Genomic DNA, 14,949 nt, shown 5'->3' with positions numbered 1-14,949 from the left:
CTGTATTCTTTCATAGTTCTGGAGCCTGGAAGCCTGACATCAAGGTGTTGGCAGGGTTGGTTCCTTCTGAGAGTGAGTCTGTTCCATGACTCTCTCCTAGCTTGGGATGACCCGCTGGCCATTCTTGGCCTTCTTTGGCTTGTGGGTACATCACTTCAAGCTCCAGCTCCATCTTCACATGGCATTCCTATGGTCATCTTCTTGTAAGGACATCAGTCGTTTTGGATTCGCCATCTCCACACACACACACTCCAGTGTGACGTCATTTTTAATTTTAACTAATTATGTCTGCAATGATCCTATTTCCAAATAAGGTCACATTCTGAGGTACTGAGGGCTAGGATTTCATCATATTGTTCTTGAGGGGTACAATTCAACCCATTAAGTGGAATAAGCCCTGGAGTTAAGAGGAAATTATTTCCTATAGACGTGGAGGATTTTGCACAAAAAGTTGATTTTATTTTTTGTGAGATTCCTAAGTTCCCCAGAAATTGGCTGGATTTCTAGAATTCCCATGAGTAATTCTTATGAATACTTACAATTCCCCACATCTCAACTGCCTCCTGGACCGTATGTAAGACATTGCCGCCTCATAAAAACACAAACCCACCACCTTCTCCAAAAGCTACCTTCCTCCGGACTCCCGTTTTCACAAAACTAGCCAAAATCTCCCCATCTTCCAGAAAGAATCCTTTCTTTCCACGCTCCTTACACCTCCCAAGTTCACTTCCTTATAGTTAGTTGCCTGTCACTTGGAAATAAACACCAGCTTCCTAACTCGTTCTGCTCCCAGACTCTTCACCTCCAATCTAGCCTCACACTTCTATATTACATATGGCCAATTTTCTAGAAACACACCTGTAGTCACACAACAGCCCAGCCAACTGTCCCTTCATGTCTTTCCTTAAGGAAAGAAGAGTTTGTGAGATTGTGCCTTTCTGGGACTCTGTTCCATCCTTGTGTTTACAGTTTATGTCTCTCTGTCTGGTCCCCAAAAGATGGTTTGCAGCCAAAGACGGGTAAGATATCTCACGGGAGATACAACCTAAGCCAGGCGTAACCCAGTGGGGACCCCAGTGAGCTGCCTTGGACAGGTATGGGAAGGGGCCTTGCCTCCCCTTTCCCCTGCCTGGGAAAGTCTGTTGCCGGCTCTGGCTTTCCCCTTGCATCTGTTTCCACTTCTCTCAACGGAGTTGTTACAATGTGAAAAACATGATCCTGAAAAGGTACATACTTTAAGTAAAAACATCCTGGGACCTTGTGCTTCCCCTGTTTACAGACAAGGATGATTGGAATAAACATTTTCTGTTATGAGGTCTGAGACTCACACACCAGTGTAAGAAACAATGTTGCTTTCTTGTAGTTGGAGACCTATCAATAAAATCCTCCAGCCAGCTTTATTCTGGCCTCCAGTCCTCTGAGACTGAGAGACCCCTGGCCTTCGGAGAGATTTAACTGCATTAAGTCTCTGTTTGTTTCTCGCTTAAAAACTTAACCCAAACCGCCCCTTCTCGCATCCTCACTGCCCTTGTTGCACGGGACGCGACACATACCTCCAATCTGACCCCACAAAAGCCTGAGTGTGGAGGCTACCTTCCCACTACCTACCTGGTGGTGCTCCATCCTGCATTCAAGGCCCAAACAAATTTGGCGCCAGCCTCACTTCCCTTCCAAATGGAATACTGCTCTGTCAAGGCTTAGTGCCAAAGCCACCTCCTCCTACTTCCCCCTTCCCTGACCTCCGGCCTGCATACCCGTTTCTCTGCTGACCTTGCATCTCTCCCAGTTATTCAATTTTACATGGTATTAGGGTTATTTGTACAAATATCTAAGCTCCCCCACCAAATTCCATTCTTTGCAACCCAGGCAGGGTCCCAATAAGAGCTCGTCAATCTACATAGGGTGTCAAAAAAGAAAAAGTAAACATATTTTAAGGAAGAAAACTATTAAAATTGCAATACCATGAATGATGCTAACATTCATTCGATTAATGCCATCTTTTGAGCGAAGGTCATACTACACATTGCTACCGTAATTTAATTGGAAAAGTAACACATAGATAATATCTCTTAAAATGTGTACATTTGTTTGGCACCCTCGGTATGTATCTAGAATAAATCCGAAGGAGGTGATGTAGGTGATGTTGGATCTGCTAGCAGTTGCCGAGTGTGAGCCGGGATCATGTCTTGTGAAGCCAAAGAATGGAAACACGGGCCAGGGAGAGGCAAAAAGTTTTTTAAAAAGGACAGTTTATTAGAGGCAGGAGAAGAGGTTGCAGCTCCCGAGCGGGAAGGGGTCCGGAATGGGGGTGCCCCCTGACTGAGGCGAAAGCTCCTACCTTTATACCTTCCCTTGCCTGCTTGGGGAAGGGGAGCTGTTTGAAGAAGGGAATTGGCGCCCTCTAATGACATTCATCTACCAGGTTGGTTCTGCTTGCCCATCCTAAAGGAATTACCAAAGTAACCCACTCTTATCTATCAGATCTGCTCCATTTGTCTGGCCGAAATGAATTTTATGAGTAGCTTCAAGGCCTTGTGTGGGAACAGAGCCCCAGAGAGCAGTTTCCAGGCTCTCGGCCTCACACAGGAAGGTGCTGGCTCAGGCCATCAGCTGTGACTAGTTGGCCATAGGCTGTTACCGGTTAGCCATTAGTCACTGATACAACTGGCACAGCTAAGCGAGCAAGGTGGGTGGTGTGAGTGTGGATTGAGGGCTGCAGGGAGCGGATTGCAGCCAGTAAGCGGGTTGGTCGGCAGAGACAAGTGGACGGCAGGTTGCGGGTCGTGTGGCTCCTGCCTCCTGTGTCCCCAACCGGGCCGCCAGCGAGAATATAGTGGTGTGACTCCCCTATGCGTGGCTCCCTGGGTGTTCCTTTTTGGCCTCGCCGTGTCCTGCGTTCCTATGTGGGGAGCGGGAGCTGAGACCCCGCAGGCCGCCCCACGTGACACCTTGTTACGTTATGTCCTGGAGCGAAGGAGTGATTTCAAACCCTTTAGTTTTAGGATACGACTGCCTTTGTTTATTCCACTAGGGGCCTCCCTGTCTACCTAGGGACATGCTAACTCTCCTGTATCAGAGGGACCTTGCCAACCACAAGCTAAAACTGGTCTCGCTGTTTTCTTCCCAGAGATTCGGCTCAGCTGCTGTCCGGGGCGGGTGGGGGAGAGGACGTTTCCCGGACGCAGTGGAATGGGCCTGCAGACCCCCACCCCTCACCCCAGCCTCCCAGGGACTCAGGATCCCAGCGCCGAGCCTCTGTTGGCGCCACCCAGAGGCACTCACCCCGGCCGCGCGGGGCCCACTGCTTAGGGGAACGCACTTCAGACGGTCCGGAACGCTGCTTCGGCGCGAGTCTTTCCTCCGAAAGGCAGGGCAGTTTTGGGCGAAGCACGCAGGAACCGGAAGTCAGTGGGGGAAGCGTGGACTGTGGGAACGTACTAATTTGACATGGAAGATGAACGCCCTTAGTGTCCTCTCGGCGAGAGGTAGGGTGCTTGAAGTGCTGGGTTGATTTCCCGTCTGCCCCTAGTCTCTGGTACTGGGGTGTTTTCTCCCCCAGGTCCCACGTCCGGGCCTCCCTTTTGGAGTCCCAGCTGAACTAACGGGGCGGTTCCCGTGCCCAGCCTCGTGCGATTGTACTTCCCTGGGCCAGGGTTCCGGGAGCGGCTGCTTGCGTTGTGAGGCTGGCGCAGGGGTCTGAGTCTACCCGCCACTTACTTACCTGGCTGCAACGTCGGCGACGTTCCATTCGTGTTACGTTTGGTGTTTGCCCAAACAGTCATGGCAGAAATCTCGAAGTGTGCAGAATAAAAGCCATTCTCAAACCTACCACTCAGCTAAACCATTTATTGTCGACGTGTAAAATTTAATTTTGTGTGGTTCCACCGGATGAGAAGCTGGTGAAAATAAATTTTCTTAATAAGAGATATGTTATTTACAAAGAGATCTCTAAAGTTAAAAAGGTCAAAAGCGTTCAGCAGTTGAAATCGTTTTAAATCCATGCTCTTGATAGGCATAAAATAAGATTTGTAGGGAGTGAAACTTAGAACTTATCCACAAAATTCAGAAGACATCTCTTGTGCGTAAAAACAACAAAAGCCCTATTATTTAATACATATATGTGCTTTTAAAACTAAACTTATTTTAATGATTCTCCAGAACTTAATAGGGTCCACCAGTTCTTAAATTATGGGAAAGTCTGTGTTACTTTGCAAAGGTTCTAGTCGAGCACCAACTAACTCTAAGGAAGTGGGACATCCCAACTGACATTTCGCTAATTTTTTCTTTTAGGGAGGTGGAAATGGTTTCCAGTTTCACGAGGGTCATCCTTGTTCCAGGCTCTACATAATTCCTGCTGTCGGAAAAAATCCACTACACCTAAGAAAACTCTTCCCAATGTTGGTTTTTGTGATGAAAGTACAAAGGAGTCTGGAAATGCCGTTGACAAGCTCTTCTCTTCAGAACAGCAGGCTTCTATCTTGCATGTGTTGAATACAGCATCTAATAAAGAACTTGAAGCTTTCAAATTGCTTCGTGGAAGAAAGTCCACCAATATTGTAGAGCACAGAGAGAAGTTTGGGCCATTTCAGAATTTGGAGAGTTTAATGAACGTTCCCTTGTTCCAGTATAAAACTACCATTCAAGTTTGTAACTCCATTCTTTGTCCAGAGACTGGAGGGAAAAAAAGAAAGTCACAGGAAAACCGGCTCTTGAAGAAGCTCATCAAACCAGAAGTAAGAAGAGAGAGACTGAAGGTATATATACCCCTTTTCTTAATGTCTGTTATCCTGCCTAAATATTTGAGTACTTTGCAAAGCACTATTCTGGACACCACGACAGGGTTCTTAAAGCAGCTTATAATTTGGTTGGTGAGTCCAGGCATACATGTATTAATAGATAACCTATTATACAAAGTAGTATGTGATGAGTACCAAAGAATGACATGATACAGATACCTTGGCAGTTTAGAGGAGAGAGAACTGGGCTGTGATTATGGGGGAAGTTTACTGAAAGAACTCAACCTTGGAGATCTCGGATCTTGGAGAGAATTAGGGTAGCCGAAAGAGGACAGTATTCTTGAAAGAAAGAACAGTGATACAGAGAAGTAGGCCTGCAAGATTTAAGAAGAATGTTGAAATACCTGGCTGTGTCTGCCAGTTATGTTAGGAGTAATGAGAAATTAAGATGCAAAGATGGGTTATGGCCAAGGAGTGACTTTAGACATGCTACTTGTTTTTCCATCAGGATTTAAAGTTACTTTCTGCCCCTCCTTTCCCCTCTTAAAAAACATTTGAAAAGCAGTTTTTTCAGTGTTGTCTTAAAAAGTAAATATTAGAATTACTTGTCACATTAAACCTTTTAGAAACTTAGGTCCTGTGTTGCATTACTTGATAAAATAGTCTATTATCCCATAACAATAAGCATAATTTTTATGGACATTTTTTTATGGAGTTCTCAGTTTTGGGGGGAATACAGATACTTTTTGAAAAGTATCAGATGAAAGCTATGGACCCTTTTTTCAGGGGAAAAAAAAAAAGATAGGCAGACACATACACAGAACAATGCAGAAACTTTCAGAGGACTTGGAGATTTCATTAAGTCCACCCATGGACTCCTGCTAGAACTCCTGCTGCAGTTTATCTAGAACATATTTGAACCAAATTTTTCAGGGTTTGGATTTTCATTCAAATTTATGGCTAAAATTACTATTTATGAGTATACTCAGATTATAGTAGAGTTGCATCTTATTTAGAGGGCTGGGTTCTAAAATCGGTTTGTATGGTGAAAATCATGCAATCAAGTCCTTGAAAAAAATCTGTTGCCTGCGAAGTGCTATGGGTAGCCTGGTTCGATAATTCTTACATACACTAAAGCTTGAGAATCATTGTGCTAAAGAAAAAAATCAAAAGAAGGCCTGTATTTTGTAGATGTCTGGGCATCCAGATTATTCTGCCTTTAATGGTTAGTTGTCCATTCCTTAGTAGTGAATGGGTATAGAAATATGAAATGTTCCTGCTTATCTGCCTCTGTATCTATGGAGCATATTATTTGTCCATATGACTAAATGCCATGTGGGACTGATGTGATACCATTGTGCTAGATACGTCTCCAGCCCAATTTGGCACAGAGAAAAATCCATACATCCAATTACCTATTACGCATCTCCCCTTAGAAGGCTACCTGAACTCAATACATTAAAAAACAACTTGTCTCCCCCAACCTTCCCCAGTGGATGTGCATGTCATCATCTTGATTAATGATGCCACAGTTACTGAAATAAAACCCGAGTTATCCTAGGCTCCGCCATCATCCCACATGTCAATTCTGCTCCCATTATCTCTGATCTGTTTCTTGTCCTTCTCACTGTCACTGTCTTTGATTCTTTATACTTTCCCATATGACAGGTACCTAGTCTAGCCCCCTCTGGTCCGTCTTCTACACAGCTGTCCATGCTCTTCCTGAAATGTAAATCTCAATGTGACACCTTAATGTTTATATGCTTTGGTGACCCTCTCTAGCTCTCAGGATAACGCAAGTTACTTTTTGCAGAAATCTGTCTACCCCTCTGGCCTTTTCCCACTTATACTCTTTATTCCACTGAATGTAAGGTGTCAGACAGCCTATCAATGCAGACATCTGGGTGAAAAAACTTCCTGTTTACCATTTTACTCATTCTCCTATTCCTCCAGTAAGTCTTCGCTGACCATTTCTCCTTTCTGCAGTGTAACTATTGTGTGGTGGCATTTCTTATGTATGGCTATGTTCCTGGTTTCCCAGTATCTAGCAGCCCCCAGCAACATTTGAATATTTGAATGCCTACTTTGAACTAGGTGCTGAGAACCGTTATAGGTTCTTTGTCTATAAACTGACTGCTACTAGTTACCTTTTGATAATTCTGTGTTTCTTTAGCAATGCTCAGTTCATAAACTGTAAGTATATTCCTATTACATGAGTTAATTTGGCTTTCTGAGTTTGTACCTTCAATTTTGTATCTGTAAAAATGTTTACACTTGCAATTAAACCAGCTTTTTTGTTTTAGGCAGTTAACAGTATCCTATCCATTGTTTTTGGTACTCGAAGGATTGCCTGGGCTCACCTTGATTGTAAATTGGCAGTGCTGGACTGGCAGCAGCATGAATGCTGCCAGTTGATGAAAGGAACATACCTATCATCTGTCTATTTAGAAGAGGTAAGGCACTTACACCTCCACATTCCAACCTGCGAGAGATCCTCATATAGTTAAATCTTCTAATCCTAAAAGAAATGCAATAGTTAAGGATGGATTTTCTTGTGGTACTTACTACTCACCCATTCCAATTATGTTTTCCATCACGTGATTTTGTAAAGTTGAATCTTTCTTCATTTATTTCAAGAAATGCCTATGTATCAAAGGCAGATACTGAAAAAAAGGGTCTATTATTCTAAATATTATAGAACTTCATCACAATATTCACAAAGCTTATTTTTTAAAAAATGCTATCACATATTGTCTCATTTGAGTTTTTGAGAGCTTTTGAGGTGGGCAGTAATTATCATCCTGATTATACCTGGGAAAACTGGTTCACTCATCTGATGTGATCAGTCAGTTACAGAGGTGATTGATTTTAATCCTTTTTCAATTAATTCAGCATTGTCAATAGCGATATAAGTTATATGATCATATTTTTAAAATAGAAGTGGGACAGAGAGGGGACCCAAACAATAAAACGTAATAAATAAAACTTCTGCTCACTTATTTTCTTTTTTTTTTTTTTTTTTAAGATTTCTTCAGTCATTTCAAAGATGCCTAAAGCCGACTTCTATGTTCTGGAAAAAACAGGACTTTCAATTCAGAACTCATCTCTGTTTCCTATCCTGTTACATCTACATATCATGGAAGCCATGCTGTATGCCTTGTTAAATAAAACTTTTGCCCAGGATGGCCAGCATCAGGTGCTGAGCATGAACCGAAATGCCGTGGGCAAGCACTTCGAATTGATGGTTGGGGACAGCCGGACTAGTGGGAAAGAACTAGTGAAGCAGTTCCTGTCCGCGTCTGTGCTGAAGGAAGAGCCTCGGGTATTCTTCCCATCAAATAAGATAGTCCACTACAGACAGATGTTTGCATCTACTGAAAAACACAGAATAGAAGAGTTATATGATTCTCTATTACAAGCTATTGCTTTCTATGAATTAGCAGTGTTTGACACTGAACCTTAAAATTCTGATAATATGTAATCTGCTGTTATATTAGATTTTATTTATTAGCTTTAAAGTTGTAAAAACCAACTGTTTTGAACATCCAGGTTAATGGAGAAGAAAACATATTTGAGCGGATTGACCATGTTTCCCCCAAAATAAGACCTAGCCAGACCATCAGCTCTTCATGTGGCGTTTGGCGCAAAAATTAATGTAAGACCCGGTCTTATGAAAGACAACGCATGAAGAGCTGATGGTCCGGCTAGGTCTTATTTTCAGGGAAACATGGTAGATGTTTAAAGTCAGATTTTTGGCTGTTGAATGGTTTATACAATAATAAGCCAAAGCCAAATTAATAAATAGGAGATTCTTGCCTTTTAGGTTTAAATGTTAAACAGTAAGATACCCCCTAAACAGCCAAAATGAGAAACAAAGTTATCTTCCCTTAAAAGCAAATACCATTTATAGTAAGAATTTACTGAAATAGGGAATAAATAATGAGTTTTTCTGGATGGTGCTCATCATGGGAATAAAATTAAATATAATTGGTAATACAACTTGTGAAACCCTCGTCTTATTCTGTGACTAGAATGTGGTTTGATGCACTGCCTCCAAAAGGTGATTTTCATCAGCTCAATCTATCAAGTCCAGAACAAACAAGCTTTGTCTAATAGGCTCATTATATTACTTTGAAATCTTTTACTTGACAGGCCATCTTTTGATAAAAGTAGCACTTAAATTTGTTTCTGCATCTCTCCATTTTCCATTATATCTGCTTTAGTTCAGGCCCTCATTATATAGGTCACCTATACTGAACCCAAGTCTTTTTGATGTCAAAGCATTAGGTCTTTTCTTTAAAAGTGAAATATACTCGTTGGGAAAAAATTCAAATAATCAGAAATATATAAAATAAGTGGAAGTCCTCCCTTCCAGCACCTTGTAACTCCCTAGGGAGTTTGTTGCCATATACATGTAAACCTCTACAGATACATGTATGAACATAAACATCCCCACCTTGGAAATGTAGATATCTCAAACTACACATGTCTGAAATCATTCTCTTTCCTCCAAACCCTCCTTTGCCACTGTTTTATACTTTGGTAAATAGTCTCACCAACCATCCAATTGTTCATGCCATTCACGTGGTATTTTACTTCCCACATATATCTGGAAATAGTTATTAAGTGCAAATGTCTCTGTTTTAGACATCGGATAGGATGCTATTGAAAACATCAAAATTTACTTGCTTTTATCATAAAAGTGAATCTAAATCTTACAGGAATTTATCACCTTTAAGATTTGAGAAAAAAAATTCCCCAAATTTTGCTAAATGTTTTAAAAAAAAGGATAGTAAATGTGTCCCTATTAGGAAGGGAAATATACCTATTTCTTGATTTTTCATCATTTATATAATTCTATGGAGTTATTTTACTTTGGTTCCTCAATTATTGAGAAGTACCAGAATTTTCTAATAAAAGACCAAATTAACAGGTAAGTGCTCTACAGGTATATACTCTTGTATTCTAGAAAAAAATCCATACACTTAAAAAAAATGCTTCCGATCTTATCCTCTCTTTTGTACAGGACAAAACCTGTAAGATATAGCCTATATGCAAACCTATACAAGATCCATATTTACCCAGATGTGAAAATGGCTAGTATATACAAATCTTTCAGTTGAATCCTTTGTTACAGTTTTAATGAATAGGATTGTCCAAAATAGATATATTAACATCATTAATATCTTTATGAAATAAAACATCAATGATATAAAAATACAAGAAAAATGTACAAGGCAAATGATTTGAGTTGGCAAAATATACAAGATATCACATATATGGCTGGTAAAAAACATTTATGAAAACTACAATTCATACTCTTGATTTCACTTTGTCAACATTTAACGATTCAATGGTAAAATATGCTGGAGGAGTGTACTAAAAAATTTATCAGGAAGATCTAATTTTTTGGAAAATGAAACAATTTTACATTATATATGTAATTTTGTATTCTGGATTGTAAAAACATTAAAAAGATTATCGCGTAGGAGATTCATATTTACAACTTTTGACAGTACTGACACTTGGAGAGAGGTGGATTAAAAGTACCAGAAAAGGGAAAAGATAGGGATTAGTTTAGCACTGAAACATCTTTAGAGATATCTTAGTGAATTCTACCTCCTAGAATTCACATACAAAGCTCACTCACATACAAAAATACTCTAAAAGCTAAATCAGCTAATATAAAAAATTGAGAAAAAACAAATACCACATCATAAATACAACTTGTAACTCAAATTTTTTTCATTTTAAATATTTGCACACTGATAAAACATATACAGTCTGTCTTAAATGTACATTAAGAGAAATAAACTCTTCCATGAAAATATAAAAATGTATCGTAAGGATCACACAATAATCTGTACAAGGCATTGCGTAATGTGGAATATTAAGGGAAGCCAGCTGCCAAAGTGTTCACAGTCTCTTTTGAAATGTTAAGGTGAATTCCTTCAAGATAGTGCAGGAACCTGTCAAAAGGACAAGGAAAAATACAATTTACTATTTATATTTCCACCAGATGAGAATATTAATCTTGAAATAACTATCTAAAATGTTATAGAGCTTTTACCTTCTTTTACTTTTTCCTTGTTCTTTTAGCTTCTCAATCCTACAAATGTTTCGAAGAGTTGGTAAGTATTCAGTAATACTAGCTTGCCTATTACCCAGATTCAGAAGAGATCGGCTAGAAAATACACTTTCAATGACTGCTATCTTCTTCCAAGAACAGCTGTAAATTAAAAGTAATGCATTACTTTTTAATGCCCAATAAAAATGCAACAATCCCAAACACAACCAGTTTTTCTAGTCTCTGCTTCTCCCTGCTGCTTGTCTAGATTGGATTAATTGGATTCCAGATTAATTTCCTGTATCATGTTCAACCCATCAACCACTCCCACCCCGAGCAATCTCTAATGGCTACCTGTTATCTACCATGGCAAATCCAAACCCCCTTTCCTGTCATTCAAGAGTCTCCTAATTCCAGCCCACCCTAATCTCTCCTTTTTCTTCCCAGTGTTCAGGCTGGTCTCCTTAACTGTCTCATTAGAAACTACATTATCAATATCAAGGGCTTACAATGATCAGTAAAGCCCAGCACTTCAAAATTAATAAGAACCACCCAACAATTTCCCCATTACCATTTATTATTGAAAAATTAAAAAGTGAAAGGAAAACTTACTCTGAATTAGCCACTGACTGACTAAAGTACACATTGTTGCGCTTTTGTGAAACATAAAATGTAAGGTCTTTTGTTGGATCCCGGCCTAATTTCTTGCAAGAATTCAAGGTTTCCAATGCTTTTGAAATAGAAGAAGAACACTTAGTAAAGCTGAGAGCTTCTACAGCTGCCTTTAATTCTCCAGAGCTCTGAGAAGTCCATCCATCACGGCTCTCAAGACTAAACTCATCACAAAGTCCACTTTTAACCTTTCCATTTGTCCAACTAAAGTCATTTTTACCAAGTTCCTTTTGTTCCCTTACATCAGTTAAAAGGGCATCTAAGAAGGACATGTTATCCATAAACTCAGTGAGAGAATGTAAACAGTGAGAAACAAGGGCAGAACATTTTTTTTCTGCTGGTGTTTTAGGAGGACAAGGAATATGTTCAATATTAGATTCTTTGTTTAGTTTCTTTGTCTCTGGATTGCTTTCTTTGGCTTTGCTTTCTTCAGAATTTGAGGAAGAAGATGCAGGGTATAGGCAAAGAAATTCATCGGTAAAATCCAATCCAGTGTCAAATAAGTCACTGTCATCTAGAATTACCATCTTTTTCTTATGTTTCTTTTTTTGTGACTTTTTCAATGGCTTCTCTCTTTCAGAATGTTTCCTAGGAAGACATTTCATATTTTTTGTTGCTGCACCGGTGTCCACACTTACTGATGAACCACAAAGGTTTTCTGTTTCTGGAATGATATCAACAGGTAATGGTAGAATGAACTCAAGATTACTGTATAAGAAATCTACATTCCGCATTTGGAATTCTGTAAGAAGCTGGATGAGCTTATGCCATTCCTCCTTTGTTCTGATTTTGTGCTGAAAAAAATCGAGTAAAAAAATGTTATAACAAAAAAGGAAATGTTATAACAATACATAGTTTAAACATGAATATAGTGTCATCTGTATTCTTTCTTCAGAGTCACTACCCCTCATAATTTTACTAACCTATAGTTCCTTAATACATCAAAATAGTACTATGAATCTAAAAAATAAATTTAGACTGTTAATTTGAAGAATTAAATTATCTAATATTCAGTATGTACCCCAATTCAATAATCAGAGGCTCATTCGTCTAAGAAATACTTTTCTGAAATTGTCTTTTTTATTCGAAATATTTCTAAGTTTTATTCCACATACTGTAATACGCATTTAAAGCAATGCCTATGCACCATTTGTCAAAGAGGTACAACGTGTTACAATCAGATATCTGAAGTCTATAAAAATTATAAATAAATTTAAGTCAATCTTAAGATTCAAAAGATAGGAGTGTTGAGAAGATGAAAAGGAACACAAATTTAACATTCCAAACCAGACATTGAAAATACCTTTAAAAATGAAAATAAGTCTTCAGATGGGGAAAAAATGTTCTTAAGACCAAACAAGGTCTCAGCACAGCCAGTGTCACACTTGGGAAGGTGTGCAGGATTCCTTTTAGTATTTTTAGGGTTGTTTTTGGAATCAGAGCCATCTTCAGAGCAAACAAGTTGTACATTTCTGGCATTTCCTCCTTCAAAATTAATCAAAAAACGTCTTAGCTATCTATATTTTTAACAAATTGTAGCAAACAATTATTTAAAATCTAAGCTCTTTCGGCATATTTTGATCCTATACCTTCCTTTTGTTCTTCTCCACATATGTATTTAATTAATAAATAGTACAATACAAACTTTTCTAGCAAATGTAAGCTATGTGAGGTGGTGGTGATGGGCTTACAAAACAATCCAACAGAAAAAAGTGCAAGGATTATAAAAAGACAAGTCACAGAAGAAATATAAATATCTAATACACTCATTAAAAAATGTGCAATTTCACTAGTGATCATGGAAATGCAAACTAAGATAACTGTTTGTTTTTCACCTTTTAAATTGGCAAATTAAAATAACTGATAACCTAGTTTTGTCAAAGGTACACATAAAAAAGCCATCATATATTCTTGGTGGGAATATATATTCATACAATTATCTTTGGAAGGCAACCTAGCGATACCTATCAAAATGTAAAATGTGTATAGAGGATGGCAAAAAAATGTATACATATTTTAAGAAAGAAAAAAACTATTAAAATTACACTGATGGTAACCACTTTGAGCATCTTTTGTAATTGCAGAAGTCAAACGTGACCTGTATTCATCTTTTGTTATCGGTATATTGAGTATTACAATTTTAATAGTTTTTTCCTTTCTTAAAATATGTATACATTTTTTTGGTACTTTCTCTATCTGTATAGCCTTTGGCCCAGCAACCACACTTGTAGAATTCTCTCCAACAGAAGAAATCACAGATATGCTCAAGGATATATGTATAAAGATATTCATTGCATACTTTTAATGGCAAACTGAAGATAACTTAAATGTCCCCAAATAGGTAATGGTTAATTAGATTATGTTATATATACTTTATATTATGGAATAGCATGCAGCTGTGAAAATAGAGGGGAGTAGAACTATAAGTACTGACAATAAATTGTTGAGTGAAAAAAGCAAACTGTTTAACAATATATATACAGTATTGGTTAATTTTGCTAAATAAGCAGGTAGCAATATTTGTATATTCATAGAAAAAGATCTAACAGTGGCTACCTTTAAGAAGTGAGGAAGATCTTTTATTTTTTACTTTACATAATTCTGCACGTTTTAATTTCCAATGAGTTATCTGTGTTGTTGTTTTTTTAAAGACAGGAATGAAATGCACATAAGATCTTTAAGAAAAGAAACAATGACATATTTAGTTTTTGTCTTTGTGATAGTTATTAACTAATTTGTTTTTTATAACAGGTTACTTTCCATGTCTTATTATATTTACTTCTAAGAAATAGTGAAAATTACCAGCTTCTGTTGAATTAAATACATGTTTGTCTACTTTGAAAAGATTAAAATTTTGAACTAATCAAAATAAAAAACGGATAGGCGATTAATATTACAGAACTTCACCTTGATTTTATTTAAATACTTGTGTATTTCTCAGAGCCAGATCTGTAAATACAGAACTGTGACTATGGAGCATGGAAACCACAAACTATGAACTTCTTCAGGGAAGGAACCATGTCTTATTCACAGGACCTGGCATGGAAGTACTCAGTAAATGCCTGTGACTTGAAATAGGTAACGATGAATGAAGATCGATAATAAAATAAAGCGTTTCTGAAAAGATGAAGTTCTTAGGAAAAATAGAATTATATATTATTGAAGAAGCTAAAAAGGAATTTACAACATAGTCATACAAAAATAATTTTTATATATGGAAGAATCACCAATATTTTTAGTAAGTGATAAAAGGAATTTGCTAAGTAATAGAATTCTATTTGTTTGTAAGAAACTATATGTTTATAAATGTATCAGTAACAATTTGTTCTAGATTCAGTTTAATTCTATCTACCCACATTTAATGTTTACAAAACTTTTCATCAACACAGTTGACATATGTAAATTTCTAAGATTAAAGTGATACCTGGATGCTCAAAATTTTTATAATCTTTCAAATATTTTGGTGTAGCATAC

General features: G+C 38.1%; 2 protein-coding genes across 5 annotated transcripts in view; one reads left to right on the top strand and one right to left on the bottom strand.

The window, feature by feature from the left end:
• The first annotated feature begins 3,353 nt into the window (after nucleotides 1-3,353).
• On the top strand, nucleotides 3,354-14,909 carry TEFM (transcription elongation factor, mitochondrial). Of its 4 annotated transcripts, XR_013992081.1 has the most exons (6): nucleotides 3,354-3,485; nucleotides 4,291-4,754; nucleotides 7,040-7,189; nucleotides 7,762-8,058; nucleotides 12,056-12,157; nucleotides 14,417-14,909. XR_013992081.1 is itself a non-coding variant. In XM_081030255.1 (5 exons), exons 1-5 carry the CDS (start codon nucleotides 3,455-3,457, stop codon nucleotides 12,065-12,067), a joined length of 954 nt encoding a protein of 317 aa, XP_080886381.1. In that variant the 5' UTR covers nucleotides 3,354-3,454; the 3' UTR covers nucleotides 12,068-12,340. The 4 variants fall into 4 exon arrangements, 2 of the variants coding, with proteins under 2 accessions (XP_080886381.1, XP_080886380.1); XR_013992082.1 differs by lacking the exons at nucleotides 12,056-12,157; nucleotides 14,417-14,909 and adding an exon at nucleotides 8,445-8,740 and having other exon boundaries at nucleotides 7,762-8,324; XM_081030255.1 differs by lacking the exon at nucleotides 14,417-14,909 and having other exon boundaries at nucleotides 12,056-12,340.
• Nucleotides 9,858-14,949, bottom strand: part of ATAD5 (ATPase family AAA domain containing 5) — a 38,264-nt gene continuing 33,172 nt past the window's right edge. The window contains exons 20-23 of the mRNA XM_081030253.1: nucleotides 12,779-12,960; nucleotides 11,416-12,269; nucleotides 10,807-10,965; nucleotides 9,858-10,705 (exon numbers count right to left, since the gene is read on the bottom strand). Coding sequence (XP_080886379.1) covers nucleotides 10,627-10,705; nucleotides 10,807-10,965; nucleotides 11,416-12,269; nucleotides 12,779-12,960 — 1,274 coding nt within the window. The 3' untranslated portion in view covers nucleotides 9,858-10,626. The remainder of the gene's footprint in view (nucleotides 10,706-10,806; nucleotides 10,966-11,415; nucleotides 12,270-12,778; nucleotides 12,961-14,949) is intronic.

Source organism: Rhinolophus hipposideros (genome assembly GCF_964194185.1).
Source record: "Rhinolophus hipposideros genome assembly, chromosome: 20".
Taxonomy (NCBI): Eukaryota; Metazoa; Chordata; class Mammalia; order Chiroptera; family Rhinolophidae; genus Rhinolophus; species Rhinolophus hipposideros.
Note: the sequence above shows the minus strand (reverse complement) of the source record. Positions and strands in the feature narration are given on the sequence as shown.